The 24,044-nt window shown below is 38.5% G+C and overlaps 1 protein-coding gene across 2 annotated transcripts in view; it reads left to right on the forward strand.

Moving 5' to 3' along the window:
• The first annotated feature begins 742 nt into the window (after nt 1–742).
• Nucleotides 743–24,044, forward strand: part of pdgfd (platelet derived growth factor d) — a 41,363-nt gene continuing 18,061 nt past the window's right edge. The window contains exons 1-3 of one of the 2 annotated variants that reach the window (XM_067508346.1): nt 743–1,327; nt 21,418–21,628; nt 23,305–23,482. In XM_067508346.1, the coding sequence (XP_067364447.1) occupies nt 1,222–1,327; nt 21,418–21,628; nt 23,305–23,482 (495 nt within the window). In that variant the 5' untranslated portion in view covers nt 743–1,221. The remainder of the gene's footprint in view (nt 1,328–21,417; nt 21,629–23,304; nt 23,483–24,044) is intronic. The other variant, XM_067508347.1, reaches the window with a different exon arrangement.

Genomic DNA, 24,044 nt, shown 5'->3' on the forward strand with positions numbered 1-24,044 from the left:
AAAAACTGAAAGAGCTGATGAATTAAAGTAGCTTATGAGTTTGCCTCAGGGGAAATGAGTCTGCACAGAAGCCCATTTGAAAACTAACTGGAAACGTTGAAAGTGCTTCTTTGTTTTGCTGCAAAGACAACATGTAACATCTTGACATTTTACATTGCTGGATAAACCACTCTGGAGTTTCATTACTAAAATTACTTCAAACATACAGTAATACCTGTCTGTAATGGTCTGACTTTGGCTTACTCCAAACTGCGTATTGAATGATTCCTGGCAAAGCATGTACAAATGTGCTTATTTCTCAACAAGTGCAATCATGCATTCTGTGTTTTGTTAGTGTGGAACATCTTATTTGTAATAGCTAGTGGTCTGAAACAAATCTCCAAGGGAACATTTATAATAGTTTATACTTAGTCAGCATCATTTTAAATATAGTTTTTATACTGTGATGCTCACATTACACATAAATCAAAACCTGAATCCAAATGAACATGTGTTAAGTCAGATGTTTCCTGGGCATTTCTTTTTACATCTTTTTCTTTGGGGGGGGGGGGTCTGCCAACACCATCATAAAGCGGTAAAAAATATTACATAGATAGATTTGCAATAGATTTGCCGTGTTTGTGTATTTAAAGTCTGTTTCTCTGATCCCTTATGACCTCCCGCCCCAGCATCTCGCTCACTCCCATATTTCGCGCACATAGTCACGCACGCACACGTCGTGAGCGCGCACAACTCAGTTGGCAAAGTTTGACGCACTGACGTCCCTGGAACAGACGCGCACACAGAAAGTTCTAAAGTATGCGCGACATTTCTCAGGACTGAAGAGAATTTTTGGCTGCACAGCGATAAGAAGTCCGGCGCCCATAATCTCTCTTTTGGCCGTGAACGGAGCTATATTAACCTCCACCTGTCAAGTTGTTTCGGAGTTGTCCTCTGTGTGTTCTGGGCGCTTCAATTTCAGAAGAACGTAACTACTTGAATATTTGGGCACTTTGGCAAAATACATCGTGTGCACCAGGTGTTAACAAGTGGCTCCCATTCATTGCGGGTAGAGAGATAATACAGTTGCCGGATAATATTTGGGTTGAAATTTCGTTTTGAATAAGAAAACTTTCTAGGTTGAGTAATTCATGTCTTTGAACCTCTGGAAGGTGAAAAAGACATTTTCTTTCTTTTTTCTTCTGCCGTGCACGAGTTTACCACAGTATCCTGAGTGGACCGATGTTTTTCCAGATGTGGATAGTTTTGTTGTTGGGCACCATAACCGGCGCCGGGAGTTCTCTGGTCTCCACCGCTAAAGTGATGAGGGGCAACTCCAGAAGAGACGGTGAGACGTTTTCTTTTTTCTTTAGTTGTTGTGCTTGTTGCTGTGTGTCTATCTTTTTTCTTTCGTGTTGTGTTATTTCTATAGTTACCGTCTGTACTGTAACTTGACTTGCTGAATCTGTAAGCCTGTTCCTTGTCTGTGTCTTTGTCATGCTGTAAAGGCCTTTTTTGAATGTATTCACATGCAATAACTGAGGATAATGTGTTGTGTCACTTAAAACTTAAGTGAGGCAAATTTTTAGCACAACAAATGTTGATACTGTTAAAAAAACTATGATAATATAAATTCTTGTTGAGAGAAAGAAAAAAAGCTCTAGAGACACTGTAAACACGTGTACTAAGAAAATGATTACAAACCATGCCAGGTAGTCGTGTGTGTCCAGAGTGGAATTCTATCATTACTACAGTGCATCAATTTTTTTTTGAAGACTAAGATTTCCTGAGCCACTGCCTATCTAAAGTCCTGCAGGTGTCACGCTGACTTTTCACTTAATGCTATAGTATTTTTAATTTCATACACAAACAGACACCGACACACACACACACACACACACACACACACAGGAAGGCATGTACTTGGCACCAGGGTTGGTTTTGGCAGGGAAACATGAAAATACCACTGTATCAGGTTTTAACCTGGACGACTGCCTCCAAGGCCTGTTTCACCTCACACTCCTGTAAGTGTGTTTATGTGAGTAGGTCATGACTTTATTAAATTTGACTGTCCTCACATTAAGTAGCCTGCATTTCAATGGCTCATGACCTTTTACTGAAACTGTCACATATGTTCAGATTTTTTTGTATTAATACAGAAGTTCATTTCCTGTATTACTGAAATCAAACCTGACATGCATCTACCAAGCATTAGGCATGATCAGTTTAGATAAAACTTTAATAAGTCAATGTCAGAGTTATTATAGTTTAACAGGAGTGTGCAGCATCCATCAATAGTTTAGTGATTGGTCGCACCCTACAAGAAGCAAAATGATTTCTCAGTCATTATCCAATGACAAGTGTATATACAGTATAAATAATCAGTCACCACACAGAATGATGCAGTAGTGTGAGAAAGAGCAGGCAGAAGAAAAAACATGACATCTGTACTAAGTCTGTTTGGTCAAAGTTCAAAATAACACATGATAAATATCCTCCGTTCTCTCAGTGAATGGTAGCAAAAATGTTATGAAGGAGAAAAGATCAGAAGAAGTTGAAGAGTTGAATCTATGAAATGCATTTTATATTACTGTAGATAGTTGTTTGATTTGTTCCTGTAGCAATCTTTATCAGAGCTTTGGTTTTATGGAAATTGTCTTCATGGTGGTTTCTATACAGTATGTAACCTGTCCAGGCTGTACCCCACTGTTTGCCTATTGATAGCTCTGCTTTCAGTATACTGCACGGATGAATCCAGGGATGAATGAAGGGTTAGGGTTAGGACTATTCAATCTTTTCTTGTTGATTTCAACATTTCAAGGTGGTAAATTACTTCAGAAAAAAATATCTGAAGCAAAAACGTCTTCCTTAATCCACATATCCTGAATTGGCTCCACTGTAATAATTTTGGAGGCATATTTTCTCCCAGTTTCTGCTCTTAGAGCTAGGTCTGAAAACATGTTTTTTCTTAGTTGTAACTTTGAGTTGGAGGCTTGGAAGATAATGACGGTAGATTTTTTCAAATAATGAAGATTAAGACTGTGAATTACAAGACTAACCTACCAAAGAGGTAAAAATAACGGCTGACTTGTTGAACGAAGCATTTACACATTCCTTCCTATAGCATTAGTTCCAATCAATGACAAATGAATTTTGAACCATATTAGTTAGGAAACAGGAATAAATATCTTATTGAGTTGAATCTTCTTTCATTGGGCTTTTTTCCAGTTTTCCGCACATCCTCATGTACACCCTTCAGTTCTTAGACATGACCCCCATGTTGTTAAGCCGTCTTTATGTTCTGATGATATATAATCAGACTGATTGGAGTGAATTCTTTATATGATCTAATAGATGCTGCACACTCTTAACAGCTCTTTATTGCACATGCAGTAATACACTCTTACAGTAATGAACTGTGCGAGAAGTTTACAATTTTACTCTTTTCATGTGTAATTTATGTAAAATATGAGAGCTTAGATTTGCTATTTGATTGACTGATAGGCTGATGAGGCATGTTTCTCTGCAGGATTGAACCTAAAGCTCATAAGGGCCAAGCAGCTTTTACTTGTCCATCGTTGTGAAGGTGCCCATGTGGACCTTTGTGTGTCTTTTCTCACACAATTTCTTATCTCATTTCAAGGAACTCCCCTAAGGTCTTTTCTCGTGCGTTTGTTTGCATTTTGCAGATATGTTACGCCTAACATCAAAGTGACTCTGTGTGGGCATTAAAGGGGTTTGAGGACACAGTGAGTAGAGGTGGTGGTGTGAAGACATATTTGTAGTAAAAGAAATAATCTTAATAAAGATCTGTGATCTTTCTGCTCATCTCTGCTGAAAAGATCAGATGACCTAGATAAGATAAAACTAATTACACGTGTGTGTGTGTGTGTGTGTGTGTGTGTGTGTGTGTGTGTGTGTGTGTGTGTGTGTGTGTGTGTGTGTGTGTTTCTAAGTAGTAAAATATGTAAATGTACAGTATAAACAGTAGAGAAACAAACACTTGTGTCTTCCAGACACGAGTGCCGGTTGGTAAACACAGTGGTATCTTCTGTAATACACTTTATTTTTACTGTAATTATTAAATGAGTCAAACTCTGATCAATTCTCTGATGTTTTGATGACATAGTTTATGTGCAGCACTCTGTAATACGAGAAAATCTTTGGCATCTTTAGTCAATTTGTGTTTGCCCTCTGCCACATTGTAGAAGGATTGCTACTGGATTGTGTCAGTGTCAAGTCGATGTGAATCTTTGACACATATTTAGAGAAAATCTATCCCCAGATATTCAGAAATCAATGGAATTTCATACACTGGCCTATCTATTAGTCAAACTGTCAGAGGTTCTTATTAGATCTTCTTTTCACTAACTGATTTCTCATGGGAAGCTTATATCATAGCAAATTCTATAATTTTTTTAGGAGACAAAATGTCAAAAACAAAAGGCTGACATCCATCCTATTTAAAAAAACTAAAATTTACTGTGGCTTCTTCTGTACAGTGACATTTAGTGACCTGAAAGGTGCTTTTAAAAATGCTTTATTGTTATTGTTATTATTCTGAAAGATTTATCTATGTGTACCAACATTTTTCCTCTTAATGTGTAATTCCTGGCACATCTGGGCTACTGTTAATGAAGGCTGATGTTGAGACTTAGCGATTCAAAATCACCCGAAGTGACATAAAACGACATAAGTACAGTATGAGACCAAGTGTGAAACGCTTTTGTGATTTTAGGGTAAGTGTTTTTTCTTGGAATACTGTTGACCTTAAGATTAAATAAAGTTATGCAACACTATTACTTTATATTACACAAACGTTATGCTCATTTAAAAGTACACATTCACACACATTAAGATGCAGACATATGCACCACACACACTTTAACCTGTATGATAAAAAAAACTAAGAACCTAACAGACTCTACAAGTGAATGTGTCATGCAGGCGATGGTGTTTCAGTCAAAGCATGTAACTGGCCACTAAACAGAAAACATTTTCTATTCCTGGCAGTGATAGAACCACAGTGTGCTTTATAAAAGCTCCTGGCATATCTTTCTGAGTCCTTCTCTTCTCCCTCCCTACAGTCCTTCACTTATCTGTAGCCTCCCTCTCTCAGTTCTCTCCTATCAGTCTTGCTACATATCACTCCATCTCTGCAGATCTTCCTTTCTCATTTCTGTTTATCTTCCCATCTTCCCCCATCTGTTTCAGCTCCTTTTAATCAAAAACTATTTCACCCTTTGGCGCTGTAAGCAAATATAATAATGCAAACAGTGTCACAGACACGCACGATTTCTCACTTATGCAAAATGAAGCTACCTGCACCAGGATAATACATTAAGTCAACCAATGGTCATTTCAACATGCATTGTGGATATACTCAAAACATGTATATTCACTCAATAAAAAGCTGCAGAGACAAAGAGAAATATAAACTTAACAAAAAAGTTACACACTTCCATATAAATATTCAACATATAGGTGGTCGTACTAACACGTTCAAATTGTGCATTGGTGGTATCCAAGATTGTGATGTCATGATCCATGACTGTGAGAACTCAAGGTGGCCTTGTAACACATATTTCACATATTCTTTCTCACACAGACACACACAAACAGCCAAACATACACTACAGTCACTCTCTGATTTACATACCTCACAGACACATAAAAAGCATGCTTGAGCATTCAAACAATGGGCAGCAAAAGGGACAAATATCTTTTTACATGCTGGAGCAGAAGTCGCAAGGTGGTTTAGAGCACTGTAAGTGAATTCTGTAAGGTGCAGGAATACAGAGATTTGCTATTAACAAGAAAGGATGGTCACCTCTGACAGGATGCAGACACTATAGGTTCCCAATGTTTATGTGCCATTGCATTAAACATAGGGGTGACAGCATGGAGGAGTGTTGCTGAGCTTATTGGAATTCATGAGTCACACTCTGGACCCCTGATGTGTAACTACTCCCCATCTGCCCACCCAGGCCGACACGCAAACACAATTACAGGATCTCCTTTTCTAGGGAATCCCCCCATAAACATTTTATATTTCACATGAACACACACACTTTGCATTAGCCAAAGTTGCCCCACCCCGAAATTTTTGGCAGACAGTCTCTTCCTCTCCTGCACCGAGAAAAGAGGGTGGTGACCACTTGGACAATCTGATAGGATTTAAAGGAGTGTGAGTTGTGTGTGCAACAAGGGAGAAGCACAGAGTGAGTGGATGCCTTGAAAATTGAGCAGAGCAAGAAATTTCCTATGTGCTGGTGTTCAGATTTTAGGTAGGAGAGATCAGCAGGTTAGAAGTGAAAGTTTAGAAGTGAGCTTAGCTGAGTTAGAGGGCACAGAGAAGGGGGTGAGGAGAAAGGTGTGTAGGGAGAGATACGCCAAGTTAAAAGACATGTCCCTTCACTTTTTTGCCTTGTCAGCTTGGAAAGGGAGATAGTACGACCAACAGCAAGCCAAATGGACAGAGTATAAAAGAAGAGATGGAGAAAGGCAGAACTGATACAGTAGAGTAGCAGAGTGGGGACAGATAAGGAATTTCTGGAGAGGCAGAGCAGGACAGCATGCAGCTCCAAGCATCAGCAAATCAGTAGAGAGCAAAAGTAAAACATTAAATGCATATAAAGTAATGATTATAGGCTTAATCAGTTCCTTGTCCACATATTGTAGATATTGTAGGCCACAGTGGAAGCAAATCTGCCTCACCAGATTCGGTAAGTCAGGCGAGTATGTTAATTCTGTGCATAATTAATCTTCTTCAGTTCATGCCTCAAGTGTCACTGTTGCAAAGACGAAATGAATTCCACAACAGTTTTCAAATATACAGAATGTAAATCTTGGAGTGTCTAATTTAATTTAACCCAATTAAAACTTTTAGATAAAAATACTAGATTATGCTCCTGAAGGTTTGTACATCTGATGCATGTTCAGAAAATGAACAAAACATGATCGCATCATTTACAGTAGTGTGAGACTACAAAAATACTTCCTTACACTTACCCAACTTTATCATTTATTCCCTACTTACTTGGATCCTTATTATCAACCGCTAATATTACTGATATTTTACATAATTTTCTTGGTCTTCCCAGGCAGCCTGGCTCTGTCTGAAGATAGCACTTCAAAAGATCACTAATTATCAAGTCATAACGTCTTTGTCCATCCTGAAAAAAATGTAAGTGTCTAAACATTAAGCTGTGGTTTCATAGTTGTTTCTGTGCCAGACTTCTTTAGTCATTCAGTAATCTTTGATGCTGTCAGATTGTATTATTTTTTTTACAGAGCAAGGCTGTTTCTTCTGTTTCCATTTGTTATGTTAAGCTTAGCTAATCGTCTGCTGGCTGCATACCTTCATATTTAACAGACAGATATAAGAGTTGTATTAATATATTTAATGTTTCCCTCTGCAAGAAAGCACATTTCCCAAATGTCAAACAATTTGTAGAGATGTGTAATATGCTGATTCTCTTTTGTTACTTTCAATGAAAACTAGTGGGGTTTACTGAGTAATTTAGCTCCATGCTTGTGTATTATCTTCCTTTAGCCATAACAACTCAATTTCCCTTTCTGTGTGGATACAGTAGAGAAGTATAAAAGAATGGCCTGAAAGAAAAATGGAGAAGCAGGCAGATGTTTAGTCCTTGTAGAGTGTAGTCAGTATTGTAGCTGAGCCATCAGTGGAGTGGGGTAATGGAGGAGAGAGAGGAAGGCAGAGGTAGAAGGTGCATGGAAAGAGAGACAGGATAAAAGAGATGCACGTAATGAAGACAGTGATTAGAGCAGGGGAAGAAATAGAAGATAAGGTGAAATGTGGAACATAGAGAGAATTAAAAAAAGGAGAAGAGGGAAACAAGAAATTAGGGTGGCAGTGGGGAGTGAATGAACAGAAATGGAAAAAAGTGGGAGAATAAACAAGTGGAAATTTATAATTGGAGGGAGATGAACTGTTGGTGGATAACACACAGACAAACTGAAGAGAGAGATGCTGTTGTCTGCCAATATACAAGCTTCACATAAACAGCTGACAAGTAGGTGAAAAAAGTCAGGGAGAGGGATAAAATGAGACCCACTGAAATAGTGAGTGGATAAATATTAAAAAAAGACAAAATTGAGGTGTTATAATAGTAATAGGGAGTGGGAGAGGGCATGCTGAATAAAAAGTGGATTGAGGGACAAGAAGAGAACAGAAAGAGAGAAACGTTTGTGAGTATGAACACAAGGAGAGATACTATCCCCCCCAAAGACAGATATCTACCAATGGTTACAAATGAATAATAATAAGAGCAAGAACAGGGAGTCTTCAAAAGAGAGTGTGCAGTTTCTAAGAGGTGTAGAGTAGTTGGGTAGTGAGCTTCTTCCACTACATTCAATCTGTCTTTGACAAACAAAGTTAATGTGACAGGGACAGTGATTTGACTTGACAAATCACTAATAGGAAAAAGGAAACACAAGTCTCTCAGTAAGGTGCCTGACCACCACGAGCTGCCTCAACAGCTTCTATCAAAATGTCACAATAGACTTCATATTTACACAAATAACTTACACAAAATGCCAGCATAGTTGCAGCAGGTGTGTTAATTACATTGCAATCCCTCCCTGGCAAGGTGTTGCATTATAGCAGGCTCTCGGAGGGGATTGTAAGCCAAATTAAAGGGATCTGCAGTGGCGCTACATATTTGGCATTTATTTGGATTTAGAGTTTGATAGTAAGAAAAAGCAAATTGATCCGTATTAAGCTGTACTGTACTGTATATACTAGAATTATAGGAGTGTATTAACATCCCCCAGTGTGGCTTGTGTGACATGCCCTGTATCATTCAAATCTAATGTGTTTGTTCTTGTTGTCTTTAATAACTAGAAAATGCAAAGCAACATGTTATACTATAGGGCTTTGTCTCTGTCAAAACACAGAGTAGATTAAAATCAATCAGTTACATCATTTATCAAGGTAAAAGCTTTTACTTTTCAAAGCCTTTTGTAATTTTAAATTGAATAATGTTTTTTGTGACTCAAAACAAGAAATTTGTCAAAATTGGGCCCCTGGTATATTTAACGTTATACCTCCCAGCTCCAACAATGCACTCACCATTTCCGTTCTCAGTCTAGTTTGCCCTGGGAGGAAAAGTATTATTGTACCTACTTTAGAATCAGCAGTGGAGACTGGGGAGTAATTCAGAGAGGTGACGACTACAGAGGCTCGAGGCCAAAGATCAACTGAATACATAATCAGATAATACTCATGATTCAACAAGCGTGAAGGACTATTTTTGGGCCCCATTAAAAAGTGAAATGTCTGTGTGTCTGAAATACAGCAGGAGGTAAAAAGTAAAAGCTGCGGTGTTTTCTCAAGAAAAGGCACCAAGGAATTAAATGTTTTAAAGATTTTAAGTATCTGCTAAAAATGTTAAACAAGATACTGATATGAAAATAGTTATGAAGCCAGTGGGTTTCTGCTACCAGGGCTAAGTGAGGGTGAGAACATGACAAATGTCAGAAGTGACACTGCAAAAAGATGAACGCAGGAGCCACTCTCACCCTAGGAGATTCATCCCTGCTGAAGGAAAGAGATAAACACCATGTTGTGTGTTATACAGTGTGTGTGTGTGTGTGTGTGTGTGTGTGTGTGTGTGTGTGTGTGTGTGTGTGTGTGTGTGTGTGTGTGTCAGTGTGTGTGTGTGTGTCTAAGAGAGAGAGTTTGACAAATCCTCTGGTGCACAGTAAGAGCTATGTCTTTGTTACTCTGACAATGGTGCTCTGGCACAAATGAAAAAGATTCTTTTTTTCCTCCTCTGTCAAACACTTTTATCTTTCCCTCTCCAACTGTCAGCATTTCTGCCCATGTTTCCCTCACTCACTACCATTCTGCATTTGTGTATCTCAGCATTTCTCCTACTGTCTCTCTCTTTTTCTCCCTCTGTCTCATCTTGTCTTCATTAGCTTCCCTTCTCCTGTTTTCATTTCATGATTAGCTCTGAATTTTGGTATGTGAGCAGCAGATAGTGAGGCAAGGAGAGCTGCAAGTGTAGAGAGAGAAGTTGGCAATACAAATGCAGTGGGGAGAGAGTGAGAGAGAGAAATGGGGATAGGGGACATAGATATGAGCACAGAAGACGGGGGAAGGCATTGTTAAAAGGCATATCAAAGGAAGAAAATGAGAGAGTGGAAGAAAGAAAAGTTAACAAGCAGAAAAAGCACAAAAGAGAAAGAAAAAAGGACAAGGAGAAATAAATGACAGGAGGGTGGTGTTGTGCTACTGTGCAGCCTGCAGTGGGATAAATGATCCTATTGGTAGATAGAAGGTCAGATACACACCGACAATCCGACCGTTGCTTATCCCTGCACTATGACCACACACACACACACACACACACACACACACACACACACAAACAAACACAGAGGCAATGCTGCACTTGGGCACGTATACTTGCATAGAGATGCAAACTTACAGATACACACAGCTGCTATGAGGTAGACAGACTGAGAGCAGGAACGCTGTCAAAACATCAGCATCTGCTCGGCATCACATACAACGCTCAGAGCAAATACGCGCACACACAAACATACATCTAGCAAACAGCATCCAAGCAGCCCTTAGAGGGATCAAGGTTGATATTTGATAAACTTGTGCTACCCCAGCTGGGGCTTAGCTAAAGCACACACACTTACACACTCACATACACGCAGACTGACAAGCAACTGCAACTGCTTGAGAGTTTCTCATAATTATGTGGTAAATTATTAAATTATAGAGACAAAAAGGAAACTACGTTTTTGTGTTATTATTTTTATTATATCTTCACTGTATGTACTACGTACGAATTTGGATGTCGGTTTTATTTTGTGCAGACACTTATGTGAATATCAGTGTGTGAGCATGATGCAGGGCTAATTGATTGTCCTCATCAGCCCTGCTGTTCAGACTGCAGTAGCTGTCAGCAGGAGCCAACTGCTACTCTAACAAGCCTTACAAACACATTCACACACTTTCATAGTCTCTCACAAGCAACACACACATTATCACATTAGCCTTTTATTTAGAAATAGACTCACAAAATCACATAAATGCACACAGCTCGAGAAATCCATAAAACGCATGTTGTGTGATTGTGCCTAAGTTGGCATTCTTGACATTTACCAGTTTGAATGACAGACGTTTCAAACATTTGAAGAATCCCTTGGCATTTCTTGATACGTAACATGAATAACAAAGGCCCAACCTTAATCCAACTTTAAGCCTTAAGATTTACCAAAAAAAATGCACCATCTGTTTGATCTGCAAGAGCAGTGATCAGAGGATTGAACAAGTCCGAATTCAGATACAGTATTTTCGATTATGCACATTTGTTACCGATGCATATATCAAGCAAAGCAAAAATATGCGAGATATTGCACAGGTGAAGTAACACAAAGCTACACATGCTGTAGAGAAATACACATGCAGGAGGATATTGCTGATGAAGTGCAACATTGGGCATGTTTAAGAAAGTGAGAGATGTGTGTAAAGTATATCTCTGAGAGCTCCTTGCAAGTGTTTTTATTTTATTCTAATTAACAAATGTGTCTTGTTATATGCATATTTATTATGTTAAAAATGTGTAGCAATTTTTTTATCTAAAGGCAATACATTCTATTTTAGTATTTTATTTATTTTTTTGTTTATTCTCCATTCTTCAAATAATTTCTCTGTGTGTCTGTATATGTACCCACGTGCATGTGTTTTCATACATCAGTTTATGTGTCTCCATCTGTTCATATTTCCATGAATATGTATATACTTCTACTTCTACTTATACTTCTAGCAAAGCATCTGTGCATCTGTATTTGTGTGACATGGCTTCCAGAGCTGTTCAAATAGTGTCTCCACTGACCTGTCCACAGTGCTGACTCAGTAAGTGCTGGTCCCCCCCTACATTATTCAGCAAGCTTAGCCAAGGTGTTAAACAGCTATAAGCATATCACAGCAGAGGACAGTCACATGTTAAGTGGACTGACACAAGACAAGAAATTCCTTGTGTGTGCATGTGAAAAAGGGCATGCAATTTCTGAGGTACACCAAATTTTTATGCTTTTATGTTTCTGCTGCAGAAGATAATAATACCATTAAATTCATTTCACCTAGTCTCAAGTTGTTTACAAGAGGTGACATCATTGGGACATGCTCCTGTAAATATCCACGGTTACAATTCAATGTGCTGAAAAGAAGAATGCTATAAGAATGAAAAAATTAATTTAACAAAATTAAAAATGATCTTATAAACTTGTGAAACAACAAGTTTAGTCCAGCACACACACCCATCTTTGTACCTATTAGGCTAATTTGATCCCATCAACAGGTGTTGAGTCACAGATGCCTGAGAGGCACTTGCAAAAGCTACAATAAGTGGATGCTAATGCTAATCAAAGGCCCAAAAGGACCATCGAGACTCGCCTGTGAACATGTAAGGACCAGCTAAAACGCTGCAGTACCAAATTAAAACTTTGAATGCATTGTGAGTCACAGCGTTCCAGTGGCGTCTCGTCTCTGCTTTTGCCTTTGAGGACAAAAACAAGCTAATGATGAATTTGAACAATTCAGTGCACACCACACCAAAGCCAAGAGACACACTTACAGTACACAAACATGCACGTAAATCCACAAACACACAAAAAGAGGTTAGCATCCTTGCCTATTTATGAATCTAATTTAGACATGCTCTTTGTGTAGCCCATTCTGGGTTTGAAGTGTTGAGGTTTCTCGGGGCTATGTGGACTTTACTTGTTCCTTATTTGACTCCTTATAGCTACAACAGTAGCTTTATTAATGTATTCTCTATTTTCTGTCCTGCTATAGCTCACTCAATCGCTCAAACCTCTCAGTTATGCCTCTAACCTTCATCTCATTAATGATTCTCTTCATTTTGTCTTTTATGTATTTTTATCTTGCTGTCCCCCTCTTTGCCTGTTGTCTATGCAATGACTAGTCTAAGTTGTATGTAGTCTTTCTGAAGAGACTGAGTAAGCTCGGTAAACAGTGCTCTGTTCACGTCTGCAAATGTTTGTCTAACCCTTGTTACGTGTCACAGGACATGCCTTTGTGGCAGCTTCAAAGAAACCCACACATCCACACACATAATTGCCAGCACACAAAATCTCCTAAATTATAATCATAGGTATGTGCTTACAGAGCACTCACATATGCTTTCTCATGCACCCTCTGACATGCTGATGCTCTCACACTGAAAACCCACCCACACACAAACAAACTAACAGGGTGTAACCCCTGCTATGAGTGGAGAATGGAGAGAGCCAAACACCTATAGAGTTTTGGATTGTACTAAAATTGTACCCAGGCAGGGGGTTACAGGGACAAGCGGTAGGTCACAATGAACTTTTATTTTTACTATCCAGGCGATGAGGAGGGAAGGCAAGAGATGCAAAAGCTGAGGAAAAGAGAGAATGGGAGGAATGGGTAGAAGGATGCCTGCTTGATATGTGCTGCAGATTTATTGCAAGAGAAAATAAGAGAGGGGGAGGAGAGTGGGCATATTGTGTGTATAAAGTTTACATTTGGATTTATTTGCCTGTGAGCTGTTTGCATGTAGAGAGTGAAATATATGTGCGTGATGGTGTTTGTGGACAGCATGGAAGTCATCAGTATCTACTTTATATAATCTTGTAACTGAAGTGACACCAATAATTTCTACAAGCTTTAAATTAGAAAGGGTATTTTAATGTTACTAGGCAACTAAGATGTTTCTAAGCAGCTTTTTCAAGTTTAATCCTGATACATTTTACAGTTAGAGATGGTTCAGCAGATAACTGGAAGAGGAGAATAAAATAAGTTGCAGTTCCACATTTTTGAATCAATCTATAATTTTAAATATTCTATTTTCTTGTAAGTAAATGTACATATAAATGGTATAAATGATATATAATTTAACTGGGCCATTGACAGGAACAGGTCAAAACCCATGTATTTCCTACTAATAAAAATGTATATTAAATAAAATATTTTTTTACTAATAATCTCCCATAGTGATCATTATGTACCATTAAAATGTAAACTATGTCACAGTAAGTGCACATTTGTACACTTAAGCTTGGAAGCTGTAAATGTAAATGTAAAAGAATGTTATAAACAATACAACAATGGCCAAAGCAAACAATAAATTGACAACTTTTTATTTAAAATAGGCTAAATGACTAATTTAAGACATTTACAGGAAACAGCTTGATTTATTACTTTAAAAGAGTAATTAAGATCATTTTCAAGCAAATATGTCCGGCCCATTTTCATTTGTTGCATAATTTAAAATGTTCTGTCGAATTAAAAATTAAAAGCAAATGCAAATCTGTTTTTCATTCGTTTACTGAGGTTTCTTTTACCACTTTTCTCACTTTTCTTTGTGACATTGTGATTTGTAGCAAGAGCAGGTGGAGGTAAATCTAGAGAGATGGAGGTCTGCTCTGGAAAGCAGAGGAATGAAGGTTAGTCTAGGTAAGACAGAATACGTGTGTTAATGAGAGGGACCCAGCTGGAAAGATCAGGTTATAGGGAGCGGAGGTGAAGAAGGTGCAGGACTTTAAGTACTTAGGGTCAGTGTGGAAAAGAACGGAAGAGGCGAGTGCAAGCAAGTTGGAACGGGTGGAGAAAAGTGTCAGGTGTGTTGTGTGATAAAAGAGTATCAGCGAGAATGAAAGGACAATTGTTCAAGACGGTGGTGAGACCAGAGATGCTGTTCAGCTTAGAGACAGTGGCACTGAAGAAAAGACAGGAGGCAGAGCTGGAGGTAAGATGTTGAGGTTCTCTTTGGGAGTGACGGGGATGGACAGGATCAGGAATGAGGACATCAGAGGGACAGCTCATGTTAAACGTTTCGGAGATAATGCCAGAGAGGCCAGATTGAGGTTGTTTGGACATGTTCAGAAGAGAGATGGTGAGGAGATTTATGGATGTAGTGAGAAAGGACACTAAGTTAGTTGGTGTGAGAGAAGAGGATGCAAAGGATAGGGTTAGATGGAGGCACATGATTCACTGTGGCGACCCCTGAGAGGGAAGAGCCAACAGGTAAAGAAGGAAAAGAAGAAGACAGTCAATTTTCTTCTGTTGTTTTAGGGGAATATTAATAAATCTTGGTTAATGACTTAGCATGTACACAACCATCATGTATGTGTAAAACCAAAATGGCTACAACATTTCTTGACCATTTTTAAAAACTTAAAATGGGTTTAGCATGGCTTCTATAATTCAAATATTTGTGAATGTGAGAATATATATCCAACATACATTAGAAAGACAGGGCAAAATAAGTTAGAGAAAGTGGTGTATGATAGATGAAAGTGCAAGCGTTAAGAGGAAAGAGAAGTACAGATGTGGGGCAAGAGTTGATACTGACCAAAGCTGACACCCCTCAGCATGTAGCATTCATCTCCAGGATGTGTATGTGTGTTTGTCTTTTTTATGCCTCCATACTTGTGTGAGTGTGACAGACAAACAAGGGAGAATATTTAATTTGTCACGAGAGAGTGGCAAAACAGTTGAGCCAGCACAGGCTTTGATAAGCAGCACAGTGATGCACATACACACACACACAAACACACACACAAAGGCCAGATGGATAAAGCATTTGTTTTTTCCTCATGGGTGGTTATACTCTGCAAGTACATCCTTCCGCATCAACAGCCAATGCACATGTACACACACAGGCCTATACTACTGTATAGTGACAAACAGATGTGCACATCCAAACCCACCATATACACATATACACCCAATGGCAGAAATACAAACAAACATTACCACACAAACCAACACCAGGTACACACAATGTTCACACAGTGTTTAGCAGCAGTTTTGCTGCTAATGGGGAATGTTATAAACTCACTGTTGCCAAACACAGATGAATAAACAATTCAGCTGATAACTGAGAATGTCAGCACATAGGTCTGCATTAATTTACCATTTTAATCCGAAATATGTGTTTATTAAAACTGTTTCCTTGCCAAGGTGGCTTGCAACACCCTTCACTAAAATTCTACTCATATTTTCTAAATCCTGTGGTTGAGCCTTATTGTATCAATGACGTTGGACAGACACAGGATACAGTAGCTGTTCCCCCATTTCCCCAGTCATGCTAAGCTATTCAGCTGCTGGCTATAGCCTTATATCAGTGGAATGCATATGTGTTCAGTTAAAAGAAATGTGGTTTCAATCTTCTCTGTGATGGATTTTATTAACAAAATAGCACAGTTATGTAGTTTTAAAGTAATTTAATACAGTAATTTAATCAATTCCCAGTTCATAACTGTTCAAAACAAATTTTTAGATAGAAACTGGGATTGCCACCAAGAATGAAAACAGCAACATTGCATTTCCCTGGGGAATTTTTCACAGCTCAAAGTGAACGCTTTATGTGTGCCCTGTTAGCTAGTGTTGGGGCTTATGAGAATTCATTTTGACAAGATGAAAGTCAGACAGGAAATGTTAGGCAGGGGATGGCAGATGTAGGAAATTTGGTTGCTTGTTATAGGTAATGTCCTGTGGGACTGTGTCTGTGAGTGAGGCTGTATCATATGAAACTGTCACTCAAAACATTCAGTCTGGTTTACACAGAGAAGAAACTTGGATTAAAAATGGGATAAGGTTTAGTGAGTTTTTGCAAACTTGAAAAATTATCTTTTAATAATAAGTGAAATATTAAGTTTCAGATGTTGTCTTGATCTTCAGATTTTTCCTCGTGACTTCAGTACTTTCTCAACAGAGCTATTTTTTGTTCTCTGATGCTCAGTGTTAGCTGGGTGATTAGAGTGTGATTGGCACTTGGATCAGAAATAGATCTCAGAGCCACGGAGAACATCACACCCTGGCACTGGAGGTGGGAGAGCCAAGTTTAATTCGTGAGAATTTGGGCACATACATACTGGCGGATCTACATCTATGCAGATACACAAAAATTATTGGGAACTGTTCTTGGAACATAACACACACATCACACAGTCATGCAGCACCATTGTCACAGTTATTTAAGTGTCAGATCAGTAGGCTGAAAGCTTAATTTCCAGTGTCCAGTATTTGCATGCCTGCGTGCGTGTGTGTGTGTGTGTGTGTGTGTGTGTGTGTGTGTTTGTGCGTGTGTGTGTGTTTACATCAAGGTAAAATAGCCTGTTTTTTAACAGGAATGATTATTTGACAAAGAGAGGAATTCTTTGCCTACTGTAAGTCCGTACTACAAATGTTTGGAAAGAAATGCTAGAAATACAATAAGATTGAGTGATATAACATGGGGACATAAATTAGTAGTAAGCAAAAGTATTTAATCATGATAAGAAATGCTGATGTCTGTTTATTTAGTCCTACACCATATAATATCCCCAGGATTCCCACCATTACTGGTGGCCATCCCACAGCAGCAGTCTAAAGAATCTGCAGTAAGGCTTAAACTGAGAGAGACAATTTACACAGAAAATGTATTTAGAGGTAATTTACTGGAAGAACATGACCGTACATGCTTGGTTAAGCCCAGTAATAACTGCCCCTCGTAATTGTATTTGTTTCATGATTCCATCATCCTCCCTACAATGATGTAAGGTGGACAGTGACAATGGTAGCACTTTACAACATCTTTAAATTATTTAGAAACATGGGTAATGGTGACTGCAAAAAAATATTTAAAAAAACTTTTAATTAGATTATTTTGCCTAATTACCATTTAGCTTCCAAAAATTGTGTATAATATGTTTCCAGCACTGTCATTTCTCTGGCCAGAATTTTTTTTTTTTTTAATCATTGTATCATTTGCATTAATTTGCACTACTGCTCTTGACATTAATGCATAATTTATAGTGAGGTCAATGGTGTGACTGAGGAACAGTATCCTAAGACGGCGGGTGCTGACTGAACATATTAGCATTTTTTTACATTTTTCTTTTTATTATTTCATAGTTTTTTCATAGCCTTCAGTCTGTAGTACAGTCTCCACAGACACCCTCATTCCACATCGCTGGTAATTTGTATTGTGTATGAGCATTTATATATACAACTCATAAAATTAACAATAGTAGCACGTTAATGTTGTGTTGTAAATTTATCAAATGCTTCATTAGAAGATGTCAAGCTTACCTACAGTACACTAACCTAAAACAACCAAAACTCTACTGTAGCATTCTGTAAAGATTTAACTTGAATATTTACAAAGCTTTACCATAGAAAACAAATGCCCGGCATGCAATTAGGTATCTTTCCTAGCTGGATGAAGGAGTTTTCAGCATTCAGGGGGGAAAAGCCAACATCATAGAGATGAACTGTATAAAGACAATGTAGAAAGAGATCAAATCAAGTGAAATAGAGACACGTTTCTACCCTGAGACAAATGAAGCAGCTTGAAACAGTAAAAACCAGTAAAAGTGCTGGTTAGATGGGACACAAAGGAGAAATAACAATGAACAAATAACTCAGCACAGCCTCCTCACACAACTAATGTTAGCTTAATAAAACTAATGTTATAGTTTGCCCAAAACATACATTAAAAGTCTCCGTATATGTGCTACACCAATGCAGAAACTCTCAAGCTTGATGAGAGAACAAGTAGAGCTTCATTACTGACAAGCTGTGTCAGGACAGGATTTTTTAAGTATTATTGATCAGCCACAATGGATCATGCAATGAGACTATGTGTGCATGTTTATTCTTCCACTCAAATTCCATTTTTCATCCAAAGCCATCAATCTACTGCTCTAGCAGCTGTCACCTATTTCCAAAATAAAATTAGAGGGAACTGGTAAAAGTCAGAATAGAGTGACAGAGTATGAAGTTTTCTTAAAGCAATAGTTCAGCCTATTTGTTCTTTTGAGTTGAGGGCACTTAGTTAGAGGACAAAAGATAATAGGAAATCTATCCATTCTTTCTACATATTTGTGCATGGCAAAAGTATATGAACCTCTAAGGTTATCATTTAAATTGGAAGGGAAAATTAAGGTCAGTTTTTTGTCAGTCTGAGAGATTGCAGGTTTGTTGTCTCTTGCGGTGGCTAATATCAATGTTCACGCATGCACCATCAGGAGAACATTGAACAACAATGACATCCGTGGTAGAGGTGCAACAAATAAGCACATAATCTCCAAAAAGAGCATTGCTGCCTGTTTTATAGTTCGCTGAAGGTCATGTAGAGAAGTAAAAAAGGCAACTGAAGCAAGGGTCTGTGAATGAGACGTGTTGAGTTTGGAGATAATCAACCTTTGCGTCCAGCATACAGTAAGAACCTTAACCATCTGTGAAACATGGTGCGGCCAGTATGATGGCTTGGGCCTGCTTTGCTGCCCCTGGACCAGGAAGACTTGACGTCATTGCTGGAGCTGTGAATTCTGTGTTGTACAAGCAGGAAAATATCAAGCACGCAGCAAGACAAGAACCATAAACACACAAGTTGTCGTACCAAAGAAGGGTTAAAGTAGAAGAAAATGAATAGATGGTCCCCGGTTCAGATCCAACTGGACCTGGGAAAGGCCTCAGAAAGGCTGCAGCCCTAAATAGCATAAGCAGTTAAAAATAATGGATGGATGGTGAAAGTCATGACTTTTCTATAGAAATGCAGTAGGACCTGAAGCAGGCAGTGCATGCAGGAAAGGATCCCAGCATCCCTGAGTGGAAGCTGTTCTGTAACAACGAATGACCTAAAATTCCCCATACCTCATATGCAGAGTTGATAAAAGTAATCATAAAAGTTTAAAAACTATTATTAAATTAGAAACAGCAAAGATTTAAAAAAGGATCTTGAACTTTCAAGTGCCACCGCATCAGTCAAAAAAAATGAAGCTTCATCATCGAACAAGTTTTATTAACCTGAGACAGATAACTTAAAAAACTTAGATGCTGTGTAGATGCCTTGGTGGTTTACCTTCACACGCTCTTATATACAGTAAATAAGAAATACACAATTTAGCATCAAACAGCTTATATAAATCTGTATAATCAAATGATATGCACATGGAGACAATAACAGTCACATACACATTCAAATATTTCCTTGTGAAGACACAAAATTCTAATAAGACAACCAAGCTCCCACATACACACACAGACACACGCTTAGCGGTCTGTTACACAGAGACCATAGTTGGGAAAGTTCCTGTCACATAAGCAGTTTTATATTTGAATGGAGCAACATAGTGAGGCTTCTGATCAGCAGAGTGGAAGAATGCCATTATAAACACCCTCTGCCCCTTCACCCGTACACAAACGCACACAGCTAAAAATGCACATCCATTCCCACAAGGATAAATGTTCATAACTTAAATTACACACTGTCTAAATGCACACAGTATTAATTGCTGAATCCAAAATTAGCTGAAGGTGAGACTGCCAAAGGAAGCAGAATGACCAATGAGACAGAATTACTGACTGCAGCAAAGAAGAGACAGCGAGAGATTGAAATACGGGTTAGAAAAGCAGAAGAAATTAAGGCAGGTTTGCAGTGAAGAAGTAGAAGGCCAAAGCTTTATCATCTCCCAAGAGTACAGGTTGTATTGCCTTGTTTATTCAGTTCTACTGCAAAAAACACCCCCCCCCCAGAAAATACAGCCCTGTCAGCCTACTTCAGCAAACAGCCTGACCTTACAGTGTCTGTGTGTGTGTGTGTGTGTGTGTGTGTGTGTGTGCCTATGCAAAGAAATTATTTTAAATATTCAGGAAGTCAGAATTAAAATTGAAAGTTAATGAGTTTGGTTGTCCAATATAAAAATTTGTTTAGGAATGATTAATTAAGATTAAACATTCAGTGAGCATTATTATGATGTTCATTAGCACTGATGAACAATTAATAATAGGTGGAGTGAGTAGATGTTATCATATTGCAGATTTCTTGAATTAAAAGTGTGTCTCTGTGTGTTTGCATGGCTCTGTGGTGAGTTGGTAGTGTAAACAGAGTACAGAGGCAGCATTTTAACTGGTTCAAAGTAGACAGTCTTCAAGCATAATTCGGACTCTCATGATTCTCACCTCTGTGGTATTAAAAAATAAGCAGTGTGATTCTTTTCTTTATTATCATTTATATTCAATATTTTCTTGTCACACTGCAAATGATGCAAATCCCAAGTGAAAAAAAAGTGGTTAACAGAAATAACAAATACTTATTCGTGATCCTAGGTTGATATTAGCTGTAGGCATTGGTTTATATATGTCAGCGAACGTAATAGCAAATTACTGTACAGAAATGCAGAAGTTGGTTTAGAACTGAGTAGCAGTCTCTTCAAGATTATTCCACAGTATTGTATTGATATTGTATTGATTTGTATTGATTTTCCTGATTCTATTTGTGCCAAAATCTATGGAAATCTATTTGTTGTTTCTGCATGTGTATGTTGTTTCTGTGCATGTCATTGTAGACAAGCTGCTAGTGCAGATTTACAACTGGACTAAGTAACTAACTGATTAGTTGTAACCACTAACAGACAGCAATCGCCTCACCACAGACTTGTACTGCAAAGAGGAAAACATCACGTTAACGCCAGTGGGTGGAGTCATCCACAGCCCACGCTACCCCAACGCTTACCCTCGCAACTTACTGTTGTCATGGAAACTCTTGTCAGCACCGGGGAGCCGTATTCACCTGGAATTTGATGGACACTTTGGCCTGGAGGAGGCTGAGAATGGAGTCTGCAGGTAAAACATAAGACACAAAAACAATAAATGGAGGCGAAAGGATGAGAGCAGGAGAATGAGACAAGCAAGCTGACATAAAGAAAAGAAAAGAAGAGAGATAGTGCTTGAATGCAATGAAGAAGGGTAGAGGCAGAGTTCAAAGGCAAGAAAGCATTGATGAATTACAAGTGTCTATAAAAGAGAAAAGTCAGAAGAAAGAAACAGTGATTAAAGAATCAAGGATCAAGAAACAGAAGAGTGGAGGGGGTAGTTTGGAGTGGGACACAGAGATAAAAGGTTACTGTGACAACAGCAATAGTACAGTATGGCATTTACAGTTTATGAATATGGTTTGATCACACAATGTTTAAAAGTATGTAAGAGAAACTTGTATAAAAAGGCTGAAGGGCTGGACTACGGGAGGACGGGTGAGAATGATAGCTTAAGTTTGTTTTCTTGGCAAGAAATATAAGAAGTTTGTCCTTGAGGGTTTAGGGGAGAAAATAGACTTTTTAATCCCCATATGCAACTCAGCTGTCTTTGTAAGCACTTTGCTGAAAAGACAAGGTGGTGGGTGGGGGTGGGGTGGGGGGGTTAGAAAGGCAGGAAGAGCAAGAAACTATCTAACATTTCTTTAATGTTTTTTGTTACATTGACTGTGATGAAATCAAACACACTGATTGCTAGAATGTTTCACCATGTATAAAAGTAATTTGTATATATGAGCCTGTTGTCACAATAGCAAAAACTGCAAAAAAAATACAGGCCACTCAAAGTATTGAAAAAGTAAGTCTAATTTAATTGTTTTTATGTTGTATACTAAAGATATTCTGGTTGAAAAAAAGGGATATCAAAGAACAACATTTTGAGTGAAGAAAGAAACCACTTAACATACACGGAACAAGCCATTGAAAGCTGTAAGGAAAAACACCAAAACAGCAGTCAGTGACATCATCAACGATCTCCTCAGAGCAGTGGTGAAGGTATCACAATCTACTGTTTAAGTAAAACTTCATGAGCAGGAATACAGAGGTCATGCCACAGGACACAGACACCTTGTCAGTAGTAAGTTCTGGAACAAAGTGTTCACCAATGAGACCAAGATTAACCTATAACAAAGTGATAGAAAGCCCAAAGTGTGGAGGGAAAAAGAATCTGCTCATGATCCAAACCATACAAGCTAATCTGTAAAGTAAGGTGGAGGTGGTGTCATGTCTTGTGCTTGCATGTTTGCTTCTGGAAAAGGCTCACACATTTTAATTGATGGTATTTCTGCTGATGTTATCAACAGAATGAACACAAGCAGAGGCGTACAGAAACATTCTGTCTGCTAATCTGCAGAGAAATGCATCAAAACTAATTAGTTTTGACTAACTAACTAGTCATTAAGCTGCAACACAATGATTCAAAAAATGCTGCAACCTCAACATATAGCAGGGAAAATGGGATTTCAGACTGTTCCAAAGGTTTTTTTCCACACATGATTTTGGGGAATTCCTCTGAAAGCATGTTAAAGATGACAGTAGGTCAATGTTTTTTTGGGGGGGCTTGTCTTAAATGTTCTTTTCTCCATTAGTGAGGGCAGATGCTCACAGATTCATGTCACTTTTTTGTTTGTTTGTTTCAGTCACCTACATCTTTACTTTTCCTCCTACACGTTTACGTTTACATCTCACTCTCTCCCCGTCTCACTCCAGGTATGACTTTGTTGAAGTAGAGGACCAATCAGAAACCAGCACTATAATTTGGGGTCGCTGGTGTGGGCAGAAAGCTCCTCCCAGTCTTAACTCCAAAACAAACTCTCTAAAAGTCACCTTCAAGTCCGATGATTACTTTGTTGCAAAGCCAGGATTCAAAATCTACTACTCATTGCTGGTGAGAGTCTCTCACACACACACACACACAACACACACCTGGCGATAATTCTTTAGTGGCTTTTTTTTTTCTTTGTCACATCTTCAGCTTGACTACCACAGCATAGCTCCAGGTAAAATGCTTCTTTCACTCTTTTACCTCCACCTGACAAGAAAGGAGACAGATGATGGTGAGATAAATACATTAGATGGAGGAATAAAGAAGAAGGTAGAGAGCGAGGATCTAGCAACACTGTTGGTAAAATGCCAAGATGTATTAGCCAAGCGTTTTTTTCTCACGCGTCCACTCGACAGTAGAGGAGAGATGGAGGGATAGGGGAGCGAGGGCAGGAGGGAGGGAGGATGTGAATGTGTTCTCTTAAAGGCTGTCAAATGAACGGATAAGGAGATTAGCTTTGTCATGCTGTCAAGAAGAGGAAAGAAAACTCGGGACTCTGATTTAAAGACATTCTCCCACCCTATAATCAGAATGGAAAGGAGAAGAGTCGGGGAGAGAGAGACATTTAAAGAGGTTCCATAGCTTCTTCTTTTATGAGAGAAGGCGAGAGACTGCATCACATATA

This window comes from Channa argus, chromosome 6 (genome assembly GCF_033026475.1).
Source record: "Channa argus isolate prfri chromosome 6, Channa argus male v1.0, whole genome shotgun sequence".
NCBI classification, from domain to species: domain Eukaryota; kingdom Metazoa; phylum Chordata; class Actinopteri; order Anabantiformes; family Channidae; genus Channa; species Channa argus.